Source organism: Crotalus tigris, unplaced genomic scaffold, assembly GCF_016545835.1.
Source record: "Crotalus tigris isolate CLP2741 ecotype Arizona unplaced genomic scaffold, ASM1654583v1 scf7180000024316.1084291, whole genome shotgun sequence".
Classification (NCBI taxonomy): domain Eukaryota; kingdom Metazoa; phylum Chordata; class Lepidosauria; order Squamata; family Viperidae; genus Crotalus; species Crotalus tigris.
The window spans coordinates 45,844-71,308 of NW_024100488.1; the positions used below are offsets into that span (position 1 = coordinate 45,844).

Genomic DNA, 25,465 nt, shown 5'->3' on the forward strand with positions numbered 1-25,465 from the left:
ACCTCACCTCCCTTCAGGCTTTGCGCCGGCTTGAGAGCAGGACGTCGCCGAAGTGGAAGCCGCCTTTCCCAGTCAGGGCGTCCTCAAAGCCGAAAAAACATTAGACGGCGGCGAATCTAAACGACGGAGGGACCTAAAGGAGCGGACTTTCTGAAAACGAACACCAGAAGTGGAAAAACATGCCAATGTTACTCAAGCGCTCTGACTCGCAGAACTCCACTTCCCATCATACCTCGAGAAAAACAAAATGGCGCCTCCTTTTTTTTTGATAAAGCGCAGGCGCAGAGGGGGGGGCGAGAGGGGACGGCAAGGGAGCGTCACTACAACTCCCGGCATGCCTCTCTCCGTCTGCTAAGACGCTCGTCCGGGGAATCCCCAGGCCGCTGAAATTCCCCTTCATGGCCGCCTCGGCCGGGGGAGCCGCTTGAGCTTCGTCGGCCCCCGGGGCGCTCGGCCTGGCCTCCGCGATGGCCCCGCTGTAGGCCCGTCCCGAGCCATGGCCTCCGTGCAGGGGCAGCCCGTCGCCCAGGGCGGCGGCCCCCGGGAGCCCAAGCGGCTGGAGGCCGGGGGCGAGGACTGGTGCGACAGCGGCCTGGGCTCGCTCAGCGAAGGGCAGCTGGTGCAGCTGCGGGAGGATGGAGGCCTGGGGGGCCCTGGAGAAGGCGAAGGGGGGCCTGGGGTCTGCCCGGTGACCCAGGACCCCAGAGCCCCCCAGAAGTGCCCGGAGGAGGAAGAGGAGGGGCGCCTGGACTCGGCCCTGGGGGGCGACGAGGGGGTGGGCGACCTGGCCGAGGGCGTGGGGGCCGTGCACCTGCAGAGCCAGGTAGCCCCCGAGGCTTGGCTGCACCACGTGCTGGCCTTCGTCACCGAGGATGGAGACACGTAGGTACCCCGGGGGGGGGCTTCAGAGGGGCTAGGCTGGGGAGGGGGGGTCCCTCGGGGCAGGTGGGAGTGGGGGGGGGAAACCACATTCAATTTAAAGTTGGCTGGCTCACCTGATGTCCTGCTTAATGACCAGCACAATTGATAACCGTCATTCCGGGCTCAGTTACGGTGGTTAGTCGAGGACTTAACTGCCTGGACAAAGTAAGTCCTCGGCTTACGGCCACCAATGAGCCCTAGATTTGCATTGCTGAGCAAGACTTGCTTTTGCCCCATTTTTACGACGTACCTTGCCACGGTTGTTAGGTGAATCGGTGCCGATGTGAAGTTAGTGTTGCTTGCTTCCAGAAATCATGGGCGCTCCATCTCCTGGAAGTTTTAAGAAGAGGTTAAATAGTCCCTTTTCTGAGATGGTATAGGTCAGGGGTAGGCAACCTTGGCTCTTTTATGACTCTTGGACTTCAACTCCCAGAATTCCTGAGCCAGCTGTGCTGGCTCAGGAATTCTGGGAGTTGAAGTCCACGAGTCATAAAAGAGCCAAGGTTGCCTACCCCTGGTATAGGTTCTCCTGCTTGAGTGGGGGGCTGGACTAGAAGACCTCCAAGGTCCCTCCCAGCTCCTATTCTATTCTAGTCACATGGTTGTTAAGTGAATCTGGCTTCCCCTTGGTTTGTCAGAGACTCACGAAAGGGGATCACGTGTCCCTGGGAACACTGCAATCATCATAACTATGAGCCAGTTGCGAAGCATCTGAATTTTGATCACATCGCCATGGGGACGCTGCGACGGCCGTGTGAAAATTGGTCCCTTTTTTCCAGGGCTGTTGTTACTTTGATCAGTCATTAAAGCCAATGGACTATCCATACTACAGACGTTTCCCCATCCATGAGTTTGGCCTTTCATCGCTGCATTTGCTCTTCTCTCTTTCCAGAGCTCTCCACTTGGCTGTGATCCACGAGCACGAAGCCTTCCTGGATTCTATTCTGCAATACACCCACAGGACGGATTACCTGGATATTCAGAACAACCTCGGCCAGGTGAGACCAGAAGGCACTTTTGCTTCACTCGGGTTGTCCCAAGGTTTACAATGAGAATGGCAAGACTGCTGGGGCGGACCTGAGAAAAAGGATTGGCCTTGGTTAAATTTCAAAGGGTCGATAAAAGAATGAGACTTGGAGATTTTGAGTGGATCCGATACCTTTTATTTATTTATAAGACTTATATACCGCTTTAAGTGCAAGCACTCTCTAAGCGGTGTACACCAGTAAGCAATGTATATATATATATATTTACATTGCCCCCAACAATCTGGCCTGGTGTCAACGATCCGGTAAACAATAATAGTTTTGGTGTTCTCTTAAAACGGGTGTCCAGTCTTGGCAACTTGAAGACTTGTGGCTGGCTAGGGAATTCTGGGGGTTGAAGTCCACAAGTCTGCCAAGTTGCCAAGGTTGGACACACACACACACACACACACACACACACACACACACACTGCCTTAAATTACTGTATTATTACATATCTCGGCTGCTGCTTGTGTGTTTTAATTTTCATGGATGTTATGATTATTCTAACTCTCTCCGGCTAAAACATCCGCTCTTCCTTCTCTTTCCTTTAGACCGCGCTTCACATTGCCGTCATCCTCGGGGCATCCAGCTTTGTTGGCAAACTTGTGTCGGCAGGAGCCGGGCTGTGTGTCCAAGAGAAAGGAGGCCACACGGCGTTGCACTTGGCCTGCCGGGAAGGATGGTGGGATTGCGCTCAGCAGCTTCTGGCTCCGTCGCTCGCCATCCAAAGGTTCGGTCAGGGCAACCGTTTCCGGGCCCAGCTGGATTGCACTAATTACGATGGTAAGCAGCGTCTGTGAAATAGGTAGAACCTTCCTCTTTATAAACGGGGAGAGAGAGAGAGCTGTGAGCACAAGTTTCTAGTCCTCATGGCTGGGGGAAGTTCAGAAGATCACCGGCATGCCTTCTAAATTCACACAAATATAAAATTTAGTCAGGTCTTGATGAGCTGCTAACCTAGTGTCCTGTTGTTTATTTGTTTGTTTATTTTGTGCAAGCAGTCCTTGACTTACCACAGTTCATTTAGTGACCGTTCAAAGTGACAATGGCACTGAAAAAAAATGACCTGTGACTGTCACACTTAACGATCATTGCAGCACCCCCACAGTCCCGTGATCAAAATTCAGACCACTGACTCGCATTTATGAGGGTTGCAGCGTCCCGGGGTCACCTGATTCCCTTTTGTAACCTCCTGACAAAAGTCAAAGGGGAAGGCCAAATTCACTGAACAGCCTTGTTACTTACTTAACTGCAGCGATTCATTTAACAACCGTGGCGAGGAAAGTCGTAAAATGGGGCAAATTTCACTTATCAAGCGTCCCAGAAATTTTGTGGTCAACTGTTGTAAGTCGAGGACCCACCTGTGTGACGTAACCCAATACAGCATTAGTGCATGGACTTCACAAAAGCAGCGTATAAAATACGCATCAACATATAAAACACCAGAACAGTGAATTATTTTAAAAATGCATGAATGATAGGAATAAAATTATGTCCCGTTTATGGCCTCTTATAACGGAGAAGTCTTAGGGTTAACAAAATGTGTGTCTTCCTTTTTTCCCCTCCCTCTTAGAATTTGATTTTTGCTCTCCTTTTTCGAAGTCTCTTGTTTACTTCTAGCGCTCTCGGGGGTTAAAAATTTACTTCCTGGACGGATTTGCATAGGTTACTCAAATTCTGGGCAGGAGACACTGAACCGAATTGGAACAAATGTTATTTATTTTGTGCAATGGGTTTCTTTTGAATTCCAGTGTGGCAGGTTAAGGTTTATTGGTCAGAGGAAAAGATAATGTTGTTTTTCTATTCTGTTGCCCAAGTTGACCTCATGCTATTGTTTGCTCTGTTCGTCTGTCTCCCAAACACCCTCCACCCCTCATCCCCCAGGTTACATCCCTTTGCACGTGGCCATTCTGCGGAAAGATTTGGACATGGTCAGTCTCTTAATCTCTGCCGGATCGGATCTCAACAAGCCGGTTAGTTTTTTTTGGAGCTGATAAACTCTCAGAAGATCTAAGTCAATTTCGCTATCATGGCAAACAAAATGATCCTGGTTATTAGGTTAGAAAAAACAAAAGCTGTAAATTCAAGTACAAAGGTGGGAGAGCAATCGGGTCAAAAAAATAATTACAGGTAGTCCTCAACTTACGACTGTAATGGACCCTGCCCAGAAGGGTTGTACATCACGACGGTCATAAAACAGGTCAGCACGCAAACCGACCTGATGACCTTTTTTTTTTGCAACAGTCGTTAATCATATCAGCATGGTCATTAACTGAATCCATGGACAGTAAACAAACCCATTGTTTGCTATGTTTTTTTGTTTTTTTTTTACCAAAAACTGGAAGTAAACACTGGGCTTTGTCAAAAAAAAAAAAAAAAGTCGTAAAACACGGTCATGTGACTGCAGGATGCGGCCAGTGGCCGTAAAGACAGGCCAGTTGCCAAGGATCGAAATTGTGGTTACATGGCTATGGGGAGTGGGTTTGCCTTCAAAACTTGAGGACCAAGTCATAAGTATTTTTCGGAGGTTTGTCGTAACCTCAGTCGCTAAGCAACCTGTCGTAAGTCAAGGACTCCCTGTGTTAAGCGTCAGACAGTTTTGACCAGTGGAAGCTGATGTGGATGTCGGGTGAGGCGGTGGGCAGAAGCTGGGGGCGGCGTTAAAAGGGGGATCAGCCTGGAATCCCTATATGTGGCCCCAAGTGGACTTAGTCCCTGCATAGGGATCCTAGGCTGATTCCTCTTTTAACGCCGCCCCCAGCTTCTGCCACGATTCCTGCTGCATTGTTGTTGCAAAACTATATCTCAACTACTTGAAACTTGTTTTGAGTGCATAGCATTAACTCGTGGCTTAAATATTCGTTGTAACTGGAGCATCCAAGCAGGATTGACATGACACCTTCAACTGAGCTGTCGACAAGCAGTTGTCGTCTTGGTGTGACATCAACCACCTTCTAGCTTAACATGGCCTCCCAGCCTGTCCCACAGGCTAAACAAGGCCCGGATCCTGCCCACGACTGACCCACAAACACCGCCAACGCCCCATTTTAACTAGCCTTGCCGATGGTGCAAACCCAGCCTGTTTCTAAGCTGAGCTTGTGCAAATGTGAGAATTCCAGTCTGTGCCAGGTTGCAATTTAGTGGCTCCCCTAAAGCTCTTGCCTGAGTGATGTCGAGCTGACTCTTGGGAAGGGAGGGGCCACACCTGGAGCCATGAGGGAGGGGCTCGGGCAAAAGGGGAAGTCCAGAAGTAGAAGAACAGGTGAGAAAGAAAGTCAAAGCAATCCTGCCTTGATTTTGCTTAGTATACAGGGAGTCCTCGACTTACCGCCACAACTGAGCCTAACATTGGTGGTGTTAAGCGAGACATTTGTGAAGTGAGCTTTGCCCCATTTTGCGACTTTTCGTGCGGCAGCTATGAAGTGAACCCCTGCAGCTGTTAAGTCAGTAACACGGTCGTTAAGCAAATCTGGTCTTTCCCCCATTGACTTTGCTTATCAGAAGGGGTTACAGAAGGGGATCACGTGACCCTGGGACACTGCAACTGTCATAAATATGAGTCAGTTGCCAAGGGTCCAAATTTTAACCCTGTGGCCAGGGGGATGCTGCAACAGTTGCAAGTGTGGAAATTGGTCGTTAAGTCCCTTTTTTCAGCGCCGTTGTTACTTTGAACAGTCACTAAATGAATGGTTGAGAAGGAACAGCTGTCAAGATGCAGTCCTTCTATTCTACAAAAAGGAAGCAGCATTCTTGGACCCCCTGCCAGGCCTGTTTCCTGACTTGACAGGTGACACCCTTGAGCCAGAGGGCTCAGCTCAGGTGATGTTGCTGTACCTTTCTCCCCCTCCCCCCCACTCCTCTGCAGGAGCTAAGTTGTGGCCGGAGCCCCCTTCACCTGGCGGTGGAGTCCCAGAGCCCTGAAGTGGTGGAATGCCTCTTGCGTGCAGGAGCCGACATCGAGGCACGCATGTATGTGGGCTACACGCCCATGTACAGCGCCGTGCACCGGCCCGACCAAAAGATCCCACAGCTCTTACGGGAATTTGGCTCAGAAGAGCCGGACTGGGATTCCGAGGAAAGCGTGGACAGTAACAGCGAGGTGAGTGATCGTGACAGAGAGGTAAAAGAGTGGAACGGGCCATTCGGAGGGAAGGAAGGAAAAAAGGAAGGAAGGAAGGAAGGAAGGAAGGAAGGAAGGAAGGAAGGAAGGAAGGAAGGAAGGAAGGAAGGAATCAAACAAACAAACAAAGGAGAGAGGAAGGAAAGAATTGAGGGAGGGAGGAAGGAAGGAGTGAGACAAGGGAGAGGAAGAAAGGTAAGGAAGGAAGAGGAGGGAGGAAGGAAGAGGAAGGAAGGAGAAAGACAAGGGAGAGGAAGAAAAGGAAGGAGTCGAGGAAGGAAGGAAGGAAGTCAGAGGGAGACGGAGGAAGGAAGGAAGGAATTATTGGTCAGAGCAAATTGATAGTAGATAAGAGCCAAGGACATAGAAGTTGGGCTGGGCTTAGGCCCCTTGTGGGTGCAAAGGGATTCAAGACTGATGCCACGCTTGACTCTTCCCTCCCTCCGGCTCCGCCTGGTCCTCTCATATAGTAAGATCGACCTAGAGTTGGCCCAGCCAATGGTCTCTTCCTTCTCTCCTCCCCCCCCCCTTCCACCCCGGCGTCCTGCAGGCATCCAACTGTTTTGACCTTTCTCTCCCTAGGAAGAATACGACGACATCGTGATCAATTGTGGCCACTAGAAGGGAGCCCTTTTGCCCACACCGGACTCCACGGAAATTGCCCATGGTGGCAGCTGGCTAGTGTCTCTGTAGGAATTGCATCTTCACTGTGAGCTAGATGTGAAAATTATTTATAAAGGCCGGGACAGAAGGGGAAGCGGCCTTATCTGGCCCGGAGGCGTCCTCTCCACCGTCCCCATTCCGACATGTATCCTCTGTTATTTTTGTCCTGCTTCAGAAATGGATGTCTTTTGTCTCTGATGTTGGTGTCTCGCACTTGCCTGCCTTGACGTTTCAGAATCAATGGGTTTGGGGTATCCTTCGTTAGCAAGGGGCTGGTGGGTGTCCTGAGCAGAGCCTAGTTGTGAAAAAGCCTCGTCTTGTCCCCCTCTTTCTGGAGCACCCTGTCTTTCCTGGGAATGCTCTCGGTCAGATTCGTGGTGTCCCTTTTCCTTCTTAACGTCGGTCCCGGTTTGTGGATCTTGTTCTGGAGGGCCTGAGGATGGGCTCCCGCCTCTTGCGGTCGGAAAGTTGGGGAACTGCCAGGCGCGAACAACGAGATCCACAAGGTGAAGGGTTCCATTAGCTACTTCCTTGTTGGTGGCTTAAATACAGTAATCTGCCCAGATTGGCAGTTTGCACCTGGGTCAGACGAGATGAGCTTCAGCAGCATTGTAGAAGGTCAGACTTTACCCTTTTGTGCCTACGTAGAGATTCCAGACTAGTTCCCTGCTTGACTCCTCCCTGGCTCGGCCAATGTCTTTCCAATAAGAATAAGGTCCCCATCCTGGCACTAGGAAAGTTGTCCTGTCTGGCTTGGTTTTCAACTCGCTGCTGTCCCAATCAGCATGAGATTGTAGGGGGAGCTGTAGTGCTAAATATTTGGACCAATTTTTACCCTGGGCGTAGTAAGGCACAACCTTGGGGGGGGGGGTTTCCTCATAGCAGTTCATGGGGGTTCTTTGGTGTGTGTGTGTGTATGTAGGGAGATCTCTTCCTAAATAAAAGCAGGATTTAGGAAGAGCAACTTTTGATCTTTCTTCTCCATCCTGGGATTGTAAGAAAGTAGAACTTCTGCCCCATTTGGACCAGCAGTAATTCTGTCAGGCCCTGATGAAGGGATGGCCTCAACTCACCTTGTCTGGAAGGGCCGAGTAATTATTGCGCGGATCCACCTCTGGTTGGGCAGTCAGAAACGTGTCCGTGAAAAACTCCCCCCTTAACTTCCAGCGGAAATCAATCCTTTTGGCCAGCCTTCCCTGCTGTTCCAAGGCCGGTTTTATTTCTAAGTCTTGGGAATAACCTGAAGCGCAGACCGACGTCTCGTCTCTCCCTGGTGTCTGACAAGCCCCTGAAAATTCTTTGTCCCCCAAAGGGGACGGTGGATGGCCTCGCCATGAAGGAAAAGATGTCAGTGCAAATTTGGGGCGATTGGGGTCTGGCAGCTAGGACTCTATGGAAAGAACACAGAATTAGAACTCGGAACCTGCTTGGAACTGGAGTTCAACAACAACTGGGGGAGCTGGAGGTTCCCCACCGCTTTCCTAGGGGCCAGCTCCGGAGTGAAGCACCCCCAGGAGTGTCTCTTTAAAATACCCCCTGTGCGTCTTCAGCAAAGCGGAAAGAACCAGGCGTTTGAACTCTGCTCCACCTTGCCGTGTTACTTTTCCGCTCCCCTTCCACGGAGGCTCAGTGCTTTGAAGTTCCAGTGTGGTTTCCTGCGACCTGTTTAAATTTGCATTTATGACTTGGTTCGGTCCCTTCTCTACTTTTTTTCCCCTTTCTCCTCCTTGCCTCTCTCTGTTGATTGTAATCTGTAGGTCTTCCCGAGCAGACAGATTAATAAACCTTACGGATCTTGTGTGTTTTTGTCTTCCTGTTCATTGCTGCTTTGGTGCAGTGACCCCTGCCTGAAAGCTCAGCGGCATAAGACCCACAAGTCAAAAAAACACAACAACACATCCCATCCCAAGTGAGGATGGGCACATTTCCAGATTGAAAGCAAGATAAGTTGCCAGTCTCGGCTGGTCTCGGAGCTTTTGATTGCAGCCTCCTTTGAGACTAAGGGATAAACTGTCGCATGTACATTTCTGCCCCTTCACCTGGAGCAGGGGTAGGCAACCTGGGCTCTTTTATGACTCGTGGACTAGAACTCCCAACCTCCTGGTGATGGGCTTAGTCACCCAGCCAGCTTTCATGCCTAAGGCGGGACTAGAACTCCCAACCTCCTGGTGATTGGCCTAAAGTCACCCAGCCAGCTTTCATGCCTAAGGCGGGACTAGAACTCCCAACCTCCTGGTGATTGGCCTAAAGTCACCCAGCCAGCTTTCATGCCTAAGGCGGGACTAGAACTCCCAACCTCCTGGTGATTGGCCTAAAGTCACCCAGCCAGCTTTCATGCCTAAGGCGGGACTAGAACTCCCAACCTCCTGGTGATTGGCCTAAAGTCACCCAGCCGGCTTTCATGCCTAAGGCGGGACTAGAACTCCCAACCTCCTGGTGATTGGCCTAAAGTCACCCAGCCAGCTTTCATGCCTAAGGCGGGACTAGAACTCCCAACCTCCTGGTGATTGGCCTAAAGTCACCCAGCCTGCTTTCATGCCTAAGGCAGGACTAGAACTCACTTGACTCCCACTTTCTAGCCTAGTGCCTTCACCACTCGACCAAACTAGCTCTTTTAACTGTAGGCGGGGATACATCCCTCTTAACGTGTGTAAAAGCAGAAGCCCTCCTGAAATAAGCTACAGCGAGAGAGATGGACTCAGCGGACACCAGAACACAAGAGAACAGCCGTCTCGGAGGACACAAAGACAACTAGCTCACACACAGAGGCAGTAAGCACTGTCTTAGGTCATTATCTTTATTCGCAGTGTGTGCAGATTGAAGTGCATCTGACGCAATGGTGCAGCAGAATTACTGCAGCGGTTGTGAGGCAAAAGGCAAGCTTACGACAGCAAAATGCAGAGAGGCAACAGGTCACCTCTCCTATGAGTGGACATTTGAAGTTATGGGAGCCCCTGTTAACCCAGAGCAGTAGTTGCTATTTTCACCTCTGGCAACTTGAGAATGGGTGGGCTTCAATTCACACTGGCTGGCCAACGCTGGGAGTTGAAGTCCACCCATCTTCAAGTTGTCAAAAGGGAAAAACACCGATTAAACAAATATTATTATTATTATTTTTATCTTGAGGCACAACACAGAACGGATAGCCTGGTGCCGTTGGACCATCCTTCGAATTGCCATGTGGAAAAGCTGCAATGCAAACTTGTCCACTGGCCATCTAAAGTAACCGAAAACATAGAATAAAATACATCTGTAGCATTAAGCTTTTAGGAGTTGATCAAAGCAAGCAGGGGCTTGGAACAAAGTGTTCCTCGAACCGTCTTCGATAGCCAGATCAAGCTCGTTTACCTGGGAAGTAAGTGACTCCCTGTTTGCGACAAAATGTGAGCCAGGTGGGTATTTGTGGGGTCCGTGGTGCGCTCTGAGCTTGCTTGCTTCCTTGTGGTCGTTTCATTACCCAACTAGGTAACATCATCAAGGCTAGTAGAAGAGAAGGAGAATCGGGGAGTCCTTGGTGCTCTCTGAGCTTGATGGGTTTTTTTGCAAGCCTTTCATGACCCAACTCGATAACATCATCAGTTCCAGAGGGAAGTGGGATTTGTGATCTGTATATATATAAGGGGCTTGCCCTCTCAATGATGGTGGGAGTGTTCTTGATGGTTCCTTACTATGTAATTAACGGTTTGCCTGAGTTGGTAGTTCCTCCTGCCAAGTTCCTTTCACCCAGTGTTTCTCAACCTGGACCATTTTAAGACATGTGGACTTCAACTCCCAGAATTCCACAGCCAGCATTGCTGGCTGTGGAATTCTGGGAATTGAAGTCCACATGTCTTAAAATGGTCCAGGTTGAGAAACACTGCTTTAACCCTTTAATCAAGGGACTATGAAGAGAGCAAGCGCTCTGCCTCCCAGCACTGATGATGTTACCTAGCTGGGTTACGAAACGTCTGCAAGAAAACCACCAAGCTCAGAGGGCACCCAGGATCGCAGAAGAAACCAACACTGACAGGGCAAACCACTTGTACACAAACAGAGAGAGTAAACCTCAGTCCTTTCTCGTACTGAAGATGCTACCTTGTTGGGTCATGAAACATCTGCAAGAGAATTACCAAGCTCTGCGGACATCAAGGACTCCACTTTTCTTCTTCTCCTTCGCTTTTCTCCTCCTTCTCCTCTTCCTTCTTCCTCCTCCTCCTCTCCACAAACCCCACTCCCTTCTAGCCCTGATGACGTTCCCTAGCTGGGTCACAAAACATCTGCAAGAAAACCACCCAGCCCAGAGAGCATCCAGGACCCCAGCCCTGAGCTACGAATATTCTCTTCTTTATTCTCACTGTAAGCAAGGGGGAAACTTCATTAACAGTCTAAAGCCAAGCTGAATACAAAGATCAGAGAGAGAGAGAGAGAGAGAGAGAGAGAGAGAGGGAGGGAGGGAGGAGAGGGGGCTGATAGAAGGCTACTTGATCGAGAGCAGAGGATTTCTCCTACCCTCCCCAGCTCCTGAGGCAGCTGCAGGATTTAACCCCGCTTCAGTTCTTCTAGATTGTCGGCTGCCCACTTCAGCTGCCGTTCTATCTCTTCCAGTTTCTCCACCTCCTGAGCCTAAAGGGAAAAGCAACACACGAGAAAAGAATTTAGTTAAAAGAGAGAGAGGGAGAGAGGGAGGGAGGGAGGGAGAGAGGGAGAGAGGCAAGGTTGCCTACCTCTAGCCTGGGCCTAGGCTGCTTTATGACTGGTGGACTTCAACTCCCAGAATTCCTGAGCCAGCCAAGTTGAGGGGAAAGGGAGAGGTTTCCAAGCTGAGCCAAGCTGGCTCAGGAATTCTGGGAATTGAAGTCCACGAGTCATAAAAGAGCCAAGGTTGCCTACCCCTGCCCTAGTTTGAAGAGGCAAGAGTGTTTCCGAGCTACAAAAAAGTTTTGTGCATTTTGGGAGTTGAAGTCCACAAGTCTTAAAGTCGCCAAGGTTGGCCCCCTCTGTCCTAAACCAACCCTATTTAGGAGAAAACTTTCAGAAGCCTAGATCTTTACTTCCTCCTGGATCTTTTTTTATTTTCCCATTCCCTTTCTCCTTCCTTGGTATTTGAAAGTAGAAGCCACCAGAACTGAATTGAAGCCTTTTTAAAATCAAACCAGCTGATAGGTGCTCAAAACAACTCTACCTGGAGACCAACCTTCCTCTGCCTGGTGTCCTTCTCCTCCTCCTCCTCCTCCTCTTCCTCCGGAGCGCGGTGTCTGCCCTTCGGATCCACTTCCTCCTTCCCATGTCTCTTCCTCAGCTCCAAGCCAACCAATGGATGGTGGTGGCCATGTCTCGTCTTGTCGTCGTCGTTGTCCTCCTCCTCTGCATCTTCCTTCCATGGCTTCCAGCTTTTATGGAGGTGGGCCCTGGAGCTTTGAAGGCCCTTCTCTTCTTCGAACTGGGCGGTCTCCTCATCGCTGGCCTTCTCCGCCACCCTCTTGGCCACAGTAGATCTTTCCTCCTCTTCCTCCCAGCTCTCATCCTCACTGTGTCCTCCCGGATGGTATTTCTTCTGCTCCTCTTCTTCTGAAGGGTCATCCCTCTCTTCCTCACCCATCCTCAAGCGTCTCTTGCCCACTTCCTCTCTCTCCTGGCCTTCTTCCTCTCCCCGAAGCATCCCCTTTCTGATTTGGGGCTGCCTAGAACCTCTTTTCTTGACGTGGCCAAAATATTCCTTCGAGGACCACGTCTCCGAGGCGGTCCTCTCCTTCGTTTCTTTCTCCTCCTGCTCCTCCTCTACGTCCCGTTCCTCCAAAGAGTCTTGACCATCTTCCTTTTGGGAGACCTTGATTTTCTCCTGGGGTTTTTTAGTTTTCTCATCCTTCTTCATCACTTCCTTCTCCTCCTCCTCCTCCTCCTCCTCCTTCTCATCTTCTTTCTTTCTGCCAGCTCGCTCAGCTTCTTTCTGCTGAGCAAGCCCATCGCTCTTCTGGAGTTCTCCTTGTTGCTGTTCTTCCCCAGAATTGTGGTTAATTTCATGGGCCAGGAGATGCTTCGCATTTTCTGGGAAAGGAACGGAAGACACGGAGCAAAAGTAAACGTAAAAAATAAAAGACACGGGGACAGTTTTTTCCCCTCGTGCCATCGCTCTGCTGAACATCTGATTCTCACAGCGCTGTCCACGTCTATGTATCTTTACCCGTGCTGCAATGCTTGTAAGTGTGAAAAACTTATAACTTGTATAAAAAAGAAACTCTTAAGTCTCTTTTTTCACTTCCGTTATAACTTTGAACAGTCAGTAAATGAACTATTGCAAGTCAAGGACTACTTGTCTGTCCCCAGAAGGAAACTGACGTTCTACCTCTGAAAACTGTTATCATGTTTTGCATCTGCCCGCAGATGTTCCCCTCCTACATCTAACCGCTATTTTGGAGAATATGCAGAATGCAAAACGTCGGGAATTCCCTTTCGGTGGGCCCGTTTCTCAGACTTTACAACTAGGATGCCCATTGGTTGAACTTCCAGTTGGTTCTTTTCCAGAAGGAGAAAGGTAATGGTCCAGAGTGTAGCTCCTGAGTCCACACACACACACACACCCAGACACGAGTGGCCCCTGGACGGTATCTTAACCCCCCCCCCCCCGTGCACCCTCCATCTCCACCTGGCAAAGAACTGAACTCAAAAATTAAGTTGCTGACCTTGATGGGCAAGTTCCTCCAACTCAGTCAGAAGATGCCGATGTTGAAGCAGCGCGAGGACTCTCTCGTCTGAAATGGAGCTCGGGTTAACCCTCCCAAGAGTAACAAATGCACGAGTGCGCACACAATGCAAGCAACTCACAGCATGCAATGTTGAGATACTGGAACGTGGGAAAGAGCTTGGGAGACTGGACAAAAAAGGAGCAGACGGACAGAGATAGCGTTGCCCTTAGACTTACAAGATTGATGCCTCCTCGTGGGGTTAAACCAGAGAGGCGTCACAACCAGATGAACTAATTCTACTTCGTTGTAAATAGCAATCGCACTTAGACTTATATACAATTTCACAGTGCTTTACAGCCCTCCCTAAGCAGTTTGGGGACTCAGCACGTCGCCCACAACAATCTGGGTCCTCGTTTTACTGACCTCGGAAGGACAGAAGTCTGAGTCAACCTCGCGCAGGTCAGGATCGAACTGCTCGCAGTGGGCAGAGCCAGCCTGCAATGCTGCATTCTAACCACTGGGCCACCAGGGCTCTTCTCTAATGCTAGAGAATCTTGCAAGTCTGAAACAATATTGTCCCCCCCGGTCTCCGTTACCAAGCAAGAAACTAGGGAGGGTCTCTTCTGAACCTCACTGGGGTGTGTGGGGGGGAGGGAGGAGGAGTCCTTGGTGCTCCCTGAGCTTGGTGATTTTCTTGCAGATGTTTCACTACCAAACTAGGTAACATCATCAGTGCTAGAAGGGAGAGGGGTTTGTGGAGGAGGAGGAGGAGGAGGAGGAGGAGGAGGAGGAGGAGGAGGAAGAGGAGGAGGAGACTGTGGGGTCCTTGGTGCTTTCTGAGCTCGGTAGGTTTTTGCAGACATTTCACTACCCAACTAGGTAACATCATCAGTGCTAGCGGGGAGTGATGGAGGAGGAAGACCCCCAATTCTCCACTTACCCTCCCTCAGGATCTTCATGCATTCGCTGGTCACCGGCATTGGGCTGGATCTGGAAAGGGCATCTGCTAAGATTTCTGAGATGCATTTAACCACCTAGCCAGAAAACACAGAAGACCGGAAGTTAGTGATGGAAGCTATTTTGAGTCTCTCTCTCTCTCTCTCAGCCCAGCTTCTGGTCCACATCTGGCACTGAAGACCTTCTCTTCTCTCTTTCCTCACTTAGGTAAAGTTCCTGGGGTTTCAAAAGCTCTGCAGCTGTCCCACAACCGAAACACCCCAACATCCTCAGAGAAACCTTATGTCGACGCTGCTAACATCAGATGTTTTTGCTTTGACAACAGTTAGAGATGCAGCCATTTTCTTATGTTTTACTTTTAGAGTTAGATGATGCTGGGGGGGGGAGGAATGTGCATGAGAATTTATAGACATAATAATATTGGACCTGGTGTGAGAACCAAGGTAAATGAAATAAGAGATGATAAGAATTGGCGGGCTGGAGAACTGGAGGGAAGGCCTGCATTTCAAACTAATTGGGGAATGTGATTTATGACTGTGAATTGGAGGAGGGAATTGTGCTTTGATACTATGTGCTCAGGGGAGGGGAATCCAGTTTTTGGCTTCCACCGAGTTAGTGCCGATGCCATGCTACTCAAATAAAGATTCTTTAAGGTAAACAATGCCTCAAAGTTCTTCGAAGAGTTTCATCTGTCGGAACCGTGACACTTTGCCTGTTGCAGGCCAACCCAACCCTCCCAGCAAAGTTCATCTCTCCCACCTCCTCTTCCATTATACAGGTAGTCCTCGATTTACAACAGTCCATTGGAGGAAGCTGGATGCGCTTAACGACAGCCGACTCACTTAACAACTGCACTGATTGGCTTAACAGCAGGAGGCAAAAAAGGTCGTAAAATCAAGCACAACCCACTTAAGGACCTCCTGGCTTAGCCACAGAAATCCTGGCCTCGGCTGTCGTCATAAATCGAGGACTACCTGTGTATTCTTCGCTCTCCTTCCCTTCCCTTTACCGTTTCATCCTCCTTGGACAGCTGAGCAGGGACGGGCAGAGAAAATGCTGGGGGGGAAAAAAGAGAAAACATTATAGTCTGCCAAATATTCAAACATACCTACATTTCAGTAGCAAAACACAAAGTGCTGGGTTAGCTTGCTAGGGTTTGAAATCATGACTGCTCTGATATTAATCTGACTTTCCTTTCTATGACATGGGAATAAAAGAGCAGGGGCTGGGAGCTTTCTAATTTAGTTATGTGGATAAAAGAACAGAATCAGAGTTGGAAGAGACCTGGGAGATCTTCTAGTCCAACCCCCTGCTCAGGCAGGAAACCCTATACCATTTCAGACAAATGGTTGTCCAGTCTCTTCTTAAAAACGTCTAGTGTTGGAGCATTCACCGCTTCTGGAGGCAGGTGGTTCCACTGGCTAATTGTTCTGTCAGGAAATTTCTCCTCAGTTCCAGGTTGCTTCTCTCCTTGATGAGTTGCTTCTTCTCCTGCCTTCAGGTGCTTTGGAGAATAGCTTGACTCCCTCTTCTTTGGGGCAGCCCCTGAGATATTGGAAGACTGCTATCACGTCTCCCCTAATCCTTCTCTTCGTTAAACTAGACATATCCAATTACAGCAACCATTCCTTGTATGTTTTAGCCTCCAGCCCCGATCATCTTTGTTGCTCTCCTCTGCACTCTTTCCAGAGTCTCAACATTTTTTATAAATCAAGGTGACCAAAATTGGATGCCGTCTTCCAAGTGTGGTCTTCCCAAGGCCTTATAAAGCGGTATTAGCACTTCATGTGATCTTGATTCTATCCCTCTGTCAGATGTATCGTGCAAACCAATGGAAATAGCTTTTCATCGCAGAATGCAGGCAAAATTGCTTTCTCTGAAAGTGCCCTCCTTTTAAAAGACAAAATAAAAAGCAGACTTGAAGAGGCTTAATTTCCAAAAAGCTAATTGGGTCCGTGTTGCCCGGCATCACAGCTCCAAACTCTCATCAGCCCTCATGGCGGGAAGCAGAGGTTTATGGTGTCCTCATCCTGTCCAGATGTGGTAGGAACACAGCCTATTGAATGGCATCTGTTGGGTGAGAGAAGAGACAGCTGTTCGGGGACTTTAAAAGGACTTCCGTTGTGGTTCGGTGGCACGCTTCAATTGTTAAGCCAGGTACATCTTGTGCCGAATCGCTTTGCAAAAAGAGACTGTTCATTTTTCTTTGGAGCTGTTGTAGATCAAGAGAACCAAAGTAGATTCTTGTTTAAAGCAAGATGTTCCTCCACTGCCAATCTTCCTCCATCTCCACTTTGAAGTGCAAACCTCCTCTCCCCTCTTCCTTTATTCCAGTGGTTCTCAACCTTTTTAATGCCGCGACCCCCAACCGGTCGTAAGTCCAGGACTACTCAACCGGTCGTAAGTCCAGGACTACTCAACCGGTGCAGCACCGTTTGCAGAATGGGACTTTTGGCGGGCTCAGCAGGGCAGAGACAGCCTGGACAATTCCTATTGGCTTTTGAAAGCCAATAGAATTAGACTCTATTCAAGAGAGTCTATTCTATTGGCTTTCAAAAGCCAATAGAATAAAAGGGAGTAGCACAGCTAAGGAAAAGGGGGAAAAAATGGCGGACTGCGTTGTTTGGCGACCCCCGTGAAATGGTCGTTCGACCCCAAATGGGGTCCCGACCCACAGGTTGAGAACCGCTGCTTTATTCCTTTTCTTTCTTCCTCCCTCCCTCCCTTCCCCATCCTGCTCCCCCTTCCCCCTTCTTCTTTTATTTTCATATCTCCCTTCCTGGGCTAAAAGGCCCATAAGAAATGAGACCGATTAAAACCCAGAGTTGCCCAACCGTGGCGACTTTTAAGACCTGTGGACTTCCAACGCTCAGAATTCCCCAGCCAGCCATGCTATTCCACATGCAGGCTGAGGAATTCTGGGAGTTGAAGTCCACAGGTCTTAAAAGTTGCCAAGCTGGATGACACCTATCTCCTTTTTATATCTCCATTCAAGAAAAGCCTTTCGGTTGTTTCATTTGGGGACACCCAGCTGCTGTTCAAGAAAACACCGGCAGGGGGTAGCCCAAGCTCAATTCAGAACAACAGTGAATCTTTTTCAATTTTATTATTTATAAAATGGATACACTGCCTCTCTCGCTGTCCCGTGACTCTGGCCAGCTTGTGACCCGATGTTAAATAATTCTCCCAACACCCCGTTAATGTCCCCTTTACAGATCCACTGTTGGTTTTTAAAAGAAGCCACGGTCAAGGAAGGGGCTGAATTGGAAGATCTCCAAGGTCCCTTCCAAGTCTTTTATTCTGTAATTCTGTAGGAAGGACCAAGTGATTCCACTGATAACTGAAGGGGGGGGGGCTGTTGCAAAGAAGGCTGACATTATGGGGTTAGTAATCTCTGGAGATTTTACCCCTCCCCCCACAGTTTAGGAAGAGAGGACTTAAGTTTTTCAGGTGTGCCAGTCTTACTTACATAAGACTTACATAATGCTGGAGACTGCATAACAACAGTACCCAAAAATAACAATAACCCAAAATGAAACATCTGGAAGCAGCTCCCTCCCTCCCCATCCATTCCCCCCCACAGCCCCAATTAATTCTGTTTCCTTCTAAAAATATTGTGTTCCTGATTCCTACTTTTACTGATCTGCGTAAGATTGGAATTGGGTTTTTTTCCATGCCCTCCTTCCTTTAGGAGCGCAGTCCCAGCCTGAAATGAGAAACTCGGGATCTCATCAGCACTTCAAACTCCCAGAATCCCCCAATTGCCCAGTTTTGTTGAAGAATTATGGGAGCTGAAATCTACACAGCTGAAGGCAGGCAGTCTAGGGCAGGGGTAGGCAACCTTGGCTCTTTTATGACTCGTGGACTTCAACTCCCAGAATTCCTGAGTCAGCGATGCTGACTCAGGAATTCTGAGAGTTGAAGTCCACGAGTCATAAAAGAGCCAGGGTTGCCGACCCCTGATCTAGGGACTTCTGGGATTGATCCGTCTCCCATTACAACTAACCGACAGACTGCATTGCCCAAGAAACCCATCAAGCCTTTTGGCCAACTTTCAAAATACAAAATGCAGCTAGTCTGTGGCCAAGCCCCAAGCAGCAAGTCCAATTTACACAACCCAAGTATTTTAGGAACAGAAAAGGGGAGGGCTGTGTGTCTGTGCTTTAAAAATTCCCTGCATAGGGGGAAAAAAAAGGCAGGATTGAAGGATTCAACCTCCTCGGGATTGAAAAACGCTGCTCTCCAGGGTGCTGAAACACACACACCCCCCAGTTGGAATCCCGTCCAAGTTCCGAAAAGACCATGATTGGCGCAGCGCTGGCCCAAACACAACTGTGCCTTCATCAGAACGAAATCCAGCTCTAAACCGAGAGTTGTTTTAGGGGAACGGGACCACCCCCACACCCCACCCACACCCCTCAACCCACTGCCAATAAAACAGCTTGGTATTGTCAGACTCCATATGGCATTTTAAAAAAGGAGGCAAATTTGGGAAAAGAGCCATCAAAACAGAGGGAATAAAAGGAACGGGGCAGGGGGGGAGGGCGATTGAAAAAAAAATGGAAAGCATTTTAAAAAAAACCAACACAAGTGCAACTGGGGAAGAGCGAGCAGCATTCAAGGAGGAGATTGAGAGAGTTTTGAGGGTCACTCTGGAGTGATGAAAGGTTTGAAGAAGCTGGTAGAAGTGATAATCTACTTCTAGCTTCCAAGCTAGGATTTGCTATTTTTGTAGGCATGAAAGATGCAAACGAATCGGGGTAGTCTTCTCCTATATCCTGCTGTTTTTAAGTAGAGCAGACTCAAACTCCTGTAAGCCCCAGCAGTATCTGGGCAGGTAAGAGAAGGCTCTCTTGAGCAGGGGGTTGGACTAGAAGACCTCCAGGGTCCTTTCCCAGCTCTATAATTCTAAGACTTACAGCCCCATAAATGGGAAGGTAACAGTTGGGGGGGGGAACAATTGAAATAAGGTATATTTTAACTCTAACCACCAAGAGAAGATTTTCAAGAGGAGACTGGACAACCATTTCTCTCAACTGGTATAGGGTCTCCTGCTGGAGCAGGGGGTTGGACTAGAAAACCTCCAAGGTCCCTTCCCACTCTTGTTATTCTGTTAGAATACATTCCCAAGTCAGACTCTTTTCCTCCAAGCCCCCCCCCAAAAGGAAAAAACATTAGATCTCATCATCCCAAGAAGCACTTTTTTTCCCGGCTTTGCTCCCTTCGGGCAAAAATCATGCCCTTTTTGGGAGGGGGTGGGGAAAATCAGCAGGAAAGACTTTGGGGAACATGGCTACAAAACCTGGAGTCCGCACCCCAACCGAGGCGATCCTCCCAGGCCACCAGGCTCCTGGGCTGACCTGCATTTTAAGTTGAAGAAGGAACACTTGGTGGGCTGCACCGGGGCTGCTTAAGTGCTTAATGGAGCAAGATCAGAAGACGGGGGGGGGGAGACTTTGGAGAGGACCATTCGGCTTCCTTCTTTCACGGGGATGGAGAGCCGAAGGGGCTGGAAGGGAAGGGATGGAAACCACGCATGGGACTTACCTGGGCAGAGGAAAAAGAGCCGAAGAGAGACTCCGAGGGACATCATAGCTCAAGCTTGCCTCTCTGTCCCTCTTGGACTGGTGGAGGGTTTTTAGAGGAAGGGGAGAGAGAGAAGAAAAACCACAGAAAAGTCTGCAAAAAGGGGGGGCGAGAACCCCACGCAAAGCCTGCTGCAACGTCCTTGGATGGGGGAGCCTGAAGGACTTATTTGCGTGTGGAACTGAACAGAGTCGCATCGGAGACTTTGGAAAAGGGGGCGGGGGAATGCTAAGGAGGAGGATGGGGAGGAAGTGATGTCACCTGCTCCTAACAGAAGGTTGAGGGGCTGGGAGGGGGGAGGGTCTCCTTACCTGGGTGCTCATGAGACCCCTCCATTTAAAAAAATAAAATTAAAATAAACACCTCCCTTTCCAGTGGTTGAGAGAGAAGTCATGCATGATTTAGCATCGCCTACAAAGCAGGTTGTGTATGTCCGGCCCGAAAGAGGGGAGGGGGTCATTTTATGCAACCCGAGGAGGGTAAGGGAGGAGAGGAAGGAGGATTTGAAGCAGGGGGGGCAGGGGGAAACGGGTTTTCAGAAGGAAAGCATCCCAAGCCTTGGCAGTGCGTCGTCGCAAGCGCACATTGAAATTTAATGCTAAGTTGCATTAAACTAGGGCGATCTCCATGCGTGGCAACTTTGGAAGACTTGTGGATGTCAATTCTCAGAATTCCCCAGCCAGCAGTGTGTGTGTGTGGGGGGGGAGAATAGCATGCCTGGCTGGGGAATTCTGGGAGTTGAAGTCCACAAGTCTTATAAAGTTACCGAACTTGGAAAGCCCTGGTTTAATGCAACATTGTCTATTTGAACATCACGTGCTTAAGACGAGTGGGGGGGAAAAATGATCAAAGGCCTGGAAAACTAAAACATACGAAGAACGGCTGCAGGACTTGGGTGTGGCTAATCTAGAGAAAAGAAGAAATAGCGGGGACACGATAGCAGTATTCCAGAATTTGAGGGGCTGCCACAAAGAAGAGGGGGGTCACGTTATTCTCCAAAGCACCTGAAGGCAGGAGAAGAAACAATGGTTGGAAACTGATCAAAGAGAGAAGCAACCTGGAATTAAGGAGAAACTACCTGACAGCGAGGACAATTAACCAGTGGAACAGCTGGACATCAGAAATTGTGGGCGCTCCATCGCTGGAGGTTTTTAAGAAGAGGCTGGACAGTCACTTGTCTGAAATGGTATAGGTTCTCCTGCTTGAGCAGGGGGCTGGTCTAGAAGACCTCCAAGGTCCCTTCCAGATTCTATTCTATTCTATTCTATTCTATTCTATTCTATTCTATTCCATTCCTTCTAATTCTATTCTATTCTATTCTGTTCCGTTCCATTCCATTCCATTCCGTTCATTCTAATTCTACTCTACTCTATTCCATTCCATTCCATATTCTATTCTACAATCTGTCAATACTAATTCCTATTCTATTTTCTATTCCATATTCTATTCTATTCTGTCTATTCCAATTCCAGTTCCAATTCCATTCTATTCTAATACCCAGCCAGCTTTCATGCGCAAGATGGGAATAGCACTGTCTCCTGGTGATTGGCCCAGTCAGTCAACCACCTTTTGTACCTAATGTAGGGCTAGAACTCACCAACTCCTAGTTTCTACCCTGATCTCCCAGTTTCCCCTCCCGTAAAGTCGTTCTACTCCCGAAGCTCATCACGGAAGCAAAGCTGCTCTTTATGTGAACTATCGTGCCCACCCCCTCAACCCGTGGCGGCTACATAAGACCTGAAAGCATCCGTATCAGCTTTCATAAGACCTGTCAGCTTCCCCCCCCCCCTTGCTGGCCCAGTTATATTTATAAGCCACAACTGCCCCCTTTTGCTCCAGACAAGCTTATTTGGAAGAGTAGTTTCCATGGCAGCCTGCTCCCCCCTCCCTTGACTTGCTGTGACCAGCTGCACCTGTTGATCTTCCTTTTGTAACAGGCCTTTGTTCTGAAGTCACGCGGGGAGGCCCCCCCCCCTGTAGCGTGCAACCTAGTTGTTGTGAAACAGGACGACAGCTGCTGGGCAGAACTCAGTTGAGAGATCACGCAACAACTGGAGTTGCTGGGGGGCACACCCCGCAGCAGCTGGTGGCTCCCCTCAAAACGGGTCTTTATCCCAGCCCTGGGGGTGTGTGGGGGGGGAAATCCAGGGGGCCCATCCCCAACTGAAGAGCGCCAGGGGCAAGGACAGCCCGGTTTTGAAGGGGTGCAGATAAAACGAGACTTTTCACTCAAGGCCACAGGATAAAACAGTGAAAAGATCACCGGGAATCTTATTTATTTACATCTGTTATTTCCAGCCCTCTCCTTCCCGGTCGAGATAGCCTGCCGGGATTTGAGATGTGGGCTGTTTCCAAAGACCTGAATTTCCAGGGGGCGGAAAGAGTACAGGAACGAACGTTAAGATGGGTGCAGAAGAAACTAGAGGCTGAAATAACCGTTCTGCTCCCCCACTCAGGGACTCCCCCCCCATCTCGAAAATAAGTCTCCGTCCTTAAGAGAGGCACTAGCGAGGCCTGGCTAAAGCGGTACCGAGGCACCCCTTGTGCAGAAGAGGCAGTTCCTTAAAAGACACCTCTGTTAGAAAACCAGAGTCCCTGCCAGCTGGGTTGATGGGTCATCTCTGGAAGACCCCCAGAGGCCCCCCCAGAAGGGGAACCACTCCGAAACAGAACGGCGCAAGGAAGCGCCTTTCTCCATTGGCGACTTTTACGGAGAAAACCGACGCAATGCGCCAGGCAGAAGTACAGCCCTTCTGCTAGCCCGGAGGGGCTGCCCCATTCCGCAGCAGGATCGGGCCCCTAACGGAGGGTCCTCACTCGTTCTGAGTTTTCCAGATTGGTTTCTTCCCTTTCTTGAACTGGTTGGGACCGATGTATTTCAACAGGACGTGGCTGGGTTTGGTGATGACCTCGGCGCCCATCAGAGGCTGCAGGACTGATGGGATCTGAACACTGCCATCCTGGGCAAAGGAGAAGATGGGGTCAAAAGCAAAAAAGAAAAAAGAAAAAGATTCCCTGTGCGTGTGGTAGTCCTTGACTTACGACTGCCACCGAGGCCAGAATTCCCACTGCCAAGCAGGACAATTTTTTAAGCGAGTCACGCTCAAATGTCTCTTTTTGGGGGGGGTGACGGTTGCTAAGCGAATCACTGCACTTGTTATTGACAGGGTCGTTAAGCAAAGCTGGCTTGCCAATGGCGATTTTGTGACCCAAGGTGATGCAACCGTCACACATACAAAATCTGGGTTATCAAGCATCCACATTTTGATCCTGTGACCAGGAAAATACTGCGCTGGTCGTGACCGGTCACAAACGCCCTGAGTACCGCTGCAACTTCAAACTGTTGCTAAACGGATGTTGTGAGTAAGTCAAGGACCATTTCTTCCTGTTTTATTTACAGTAGGGATGTTCCTGAGAGCGAGGTTGACCTTGGCAAGGATTCAGCCGTGATTCTGACTTATTCCTGCAACTCAAAACTGGACTGGCGAGGGCCAAAGAAAACCAGCGTTCATTAAGATGTATTTAACAGCTTTCCCCCAAAGCTGGTGCCTTCCCGGTGTGTTGGGACTACAACTCCCAGCATTCCCCCAACCAGCTTGGCTATTCGCTCTGCGCCCTGGGAGCAGGTCATCCAGATTGGACAAGGATAGAACCAGTGCATGGTAAGGTCCTCACTATTTTATCATCACAGGAAGGAAGCTGCGATGTTTTCCCAAGCATTCTATCCTCCCTGGCTGGCTAGGAATTCTGGGAGTCGTAGTCCCAAGGCACCCAGAGAGCGCTCCAGCTAGGGCAAGGCTGCCATATTCTATGGAGCCTATGCCAGGGGTAGGCAACCTTGGCTCTTTTATGACTCGTGGACTTCAACTCCCAGAATTCCTGAGCCAGGAATTCTGGGAGTTGAAGTCCACGAGTCGTAAAAGAGCCAAGGTTGCCTACCCCTGGCCTACGCCAAGCAAACACCCCCCTCAACAAACCTTGAGTTGGTTGGACTCCAGGATGGCAATGACCATCCGGGGAATCGCGCAAGCAGTTCCGTTAACCTGTGAAAGCACAAAATGGGTCGTGAACATTTGGCAACTGGGCACACGAAGCCCCCAGCCCCAAGATCGCCCAGAGTGCTTTCTCCCTTTGCAGCCCCCCCCCACCCTCTTTATTCTGGAGACATTGCCCCCCCCCACTCCCCAGGGTCTCCCTGGACCGAGCTTACAGTATGTGCGAAGCTGAGCTGCTGTTTCTCATCGTAGTACATGATGTTCAAGCGCCGCGACTGGAAATCAGTGCAATTAGAGAGGCTGGATATCTAGAGGGGGAGGCAAGAATGGAGGAGGGCAAGGAGCACGGTGGGCAGGCGGAACAGAAACAATCCCACCTCCATCTTATTTATGTCTCCGTTCCTTTCCCATCTACTTTTTTTGTAATGTTTTTTTTTCACATTCTCAATGTTTTGCACGGCTCTTTTATGAGGTTATAAAGCACCCAGAGTTGCTTGACAGTGAGATGGGGGGGGAATATAAATTTAATAAATAAATGTGATAAAAAGAAATACACTGATGCAGCCATGAAGTTGTACTGTACTTAGAACAGGCTGTGCCCTATAGCTCAGAAGTGTTTATGAGGGGGGTTTAATGCTTGTTTCTCAGGCTGGGACAATCAGAAGTGAAGGGCTGTTTCTTTTGCACATATCCTGGGACTTCTAGAAGTAGTGGCTGCTCCAACATTGGAGGTTTTTAAGAAGAGACTGGACAACCCTTTGTCTGAAATGGTTTCTTGCTTGAGCAGGGGGCTGGACTAGAAGACCTCCAAGGTCCCTTTCCATCTGTTATTCTCAGTTGGAGCGGCTTATAACCAAAATGAAGAAACAAAAGAAAACAAGAATGGACAAACAAAGAAAGCTGGGCCCAAAGTGGGCTGGACTTAATCCAGCAGACGATTCCAGAGACGGTGAATTCTTCTCTTTCACACCTGGAGCAAAACAGGTGAGTTTCCCGGGAGAAAACTCCCAAGCTGTTAATGCTTGACCACCAGCAATAATTCCAGCACGGATACCAAACCAGTGGTGCATCCAGAGGTAGGTCAATCAAACCTTTGGACCACCATCTTGATTTTTTCCCCCCACCAACCCGTAGCGCAACCTCCCACTCCCCAAAGCCTAGGCCTTGTGACCCCCCCTCACCTCTCCGTACTGGTTCCGGCCGGGCATCCAGGCCTCAATGTCAAATTTCCTGAAGGCAGACAGGCCCAGTTCGTGCGGGGGCATGTCCAGAACTCTGCCACAAAGAGAGGCTGGTCAGAACAAGCGCCGCAGCCATAAAGGAACAGCCTGAAGCCCCTTTGCGCCGTCTTTATCCATCTGGCTCCTTGGATGGGGAGGTAGGGTTTACTGTGAACTCCTCCACAGTGTACAGATAGTCCTCAACTTACAACCACAGTGGAACCCAAAATTTTCTGTTGCTAAACGGGACAGCTGTTCCACTGAGTTTTGCCCCATTTTACGACCTTTTCTTGCCCCACTAGTGAAGTGAAA

General features: G+C 49.5%; 3 protein-coding genes across 8 annotated transcripts in view; 1 reads left to right on the plus strand and 2 right to left on the minus strand.

Moving 5' to 3' along the window:
- On the minus strand, positions 1-20,898 carry LOC120299850 (cilia- and flagella-associated protein 251-like). 5 transcript variants are annotated; one of them, XR_005554490.1, is made up of 8 exons: positions 19,900-20,898; positions 15,362-15,408; positions 14,336-14,429; positions 13,393-13,461; positions 11,907-12,757; positions 11,222-11,335; positions 1,172-1,251; positions 1-150 (listed from the first exon to the last, which is right to left on the minus strand). XR_005554490.1 is itself a non-coding variant. In XM_039325105.1 (7 exons), exons 1-6 carry the CDS (start codon positions 19,943-19,945, stop codon positions 11,252-11,254), a joined length of 1,203 nt encoding a protein of 400 aa, XP_039181039.1. In that variant the 5' UTR covers positions 19,946-20,898; the 3' UTR covers positions 991-1,251; positions 11,222-11,251. The 5 variants fall into 5 exon arrangements, 3 of the variants coding, with proteins under 3 accessions (XP_039181039.1, XP_039181040.1, XP_039181038.1); XR_005554489.1 differs by having other exon boundaries at positions 11,895-12,757; XM_039325105.1 differs by lacking the exon at positions 1-150 and having other exon boundaries at positions 991-1,251; positions 11,895-12,757.
- On the plus strand, positions 320-8,531 carry NFKBIB (NFKB inhibitor beta). The gene is made up of 6 exons (XM_039325116.1): positions 320-882; positions 1,814-1,919; positions 2,502-2,733; positions 3,835-3,923; positions 5,816-6,049; positions 6,653-8,531. The coding sequence occupies exons 1-6, from the start codon at positions 497-499 to the stop codon at positions 6,689-6,691; spliced, it is 1,086 nt and encodes a 361-aa protein (XP_039181050.1). The 5' UTR covers positions 320-496; the 3' UTR covers positions 6,692-8,531.
- The window catches only part of SARS2 (seryl-tRNA synthetase 2, mitochondrial), a 14,158-nt gene continuing 9,577 nt past the window's right edge, over positions 20,885-25,465 (minus strand). The window contains exons 13-17 of one of the 2 annotated variants that reach the window (XM_039325101.1): positions 25,115-25,208; positions 24,149-24,241; positions 23,916-23,981; positions 22,756-22,898; positions 20,885-20,942 (exon numbers count right to left, since the gene is read on the minus strand). In XM_039325101.1, the coding sequence (XP_039181035.1) occupies positions 20,927-20,942; positions 22,756-22,898; positions 23,916-23,981; positions 24,149-24,241; positions 25,115-25,208 (412 nt within the window). In that variant the 3' untranslated portion in view covers positions 20,885-20,926. Of the gene's footprint in view, positions 20,943-22,174; positions 22,899-23,915; positions 23,982-24,148; positions 24,242-25,114; positions 25,209-25,465 lie in introns of those variants that run through there. The other variant, XM_039325102.1, reaches the window with a different exon arrangement.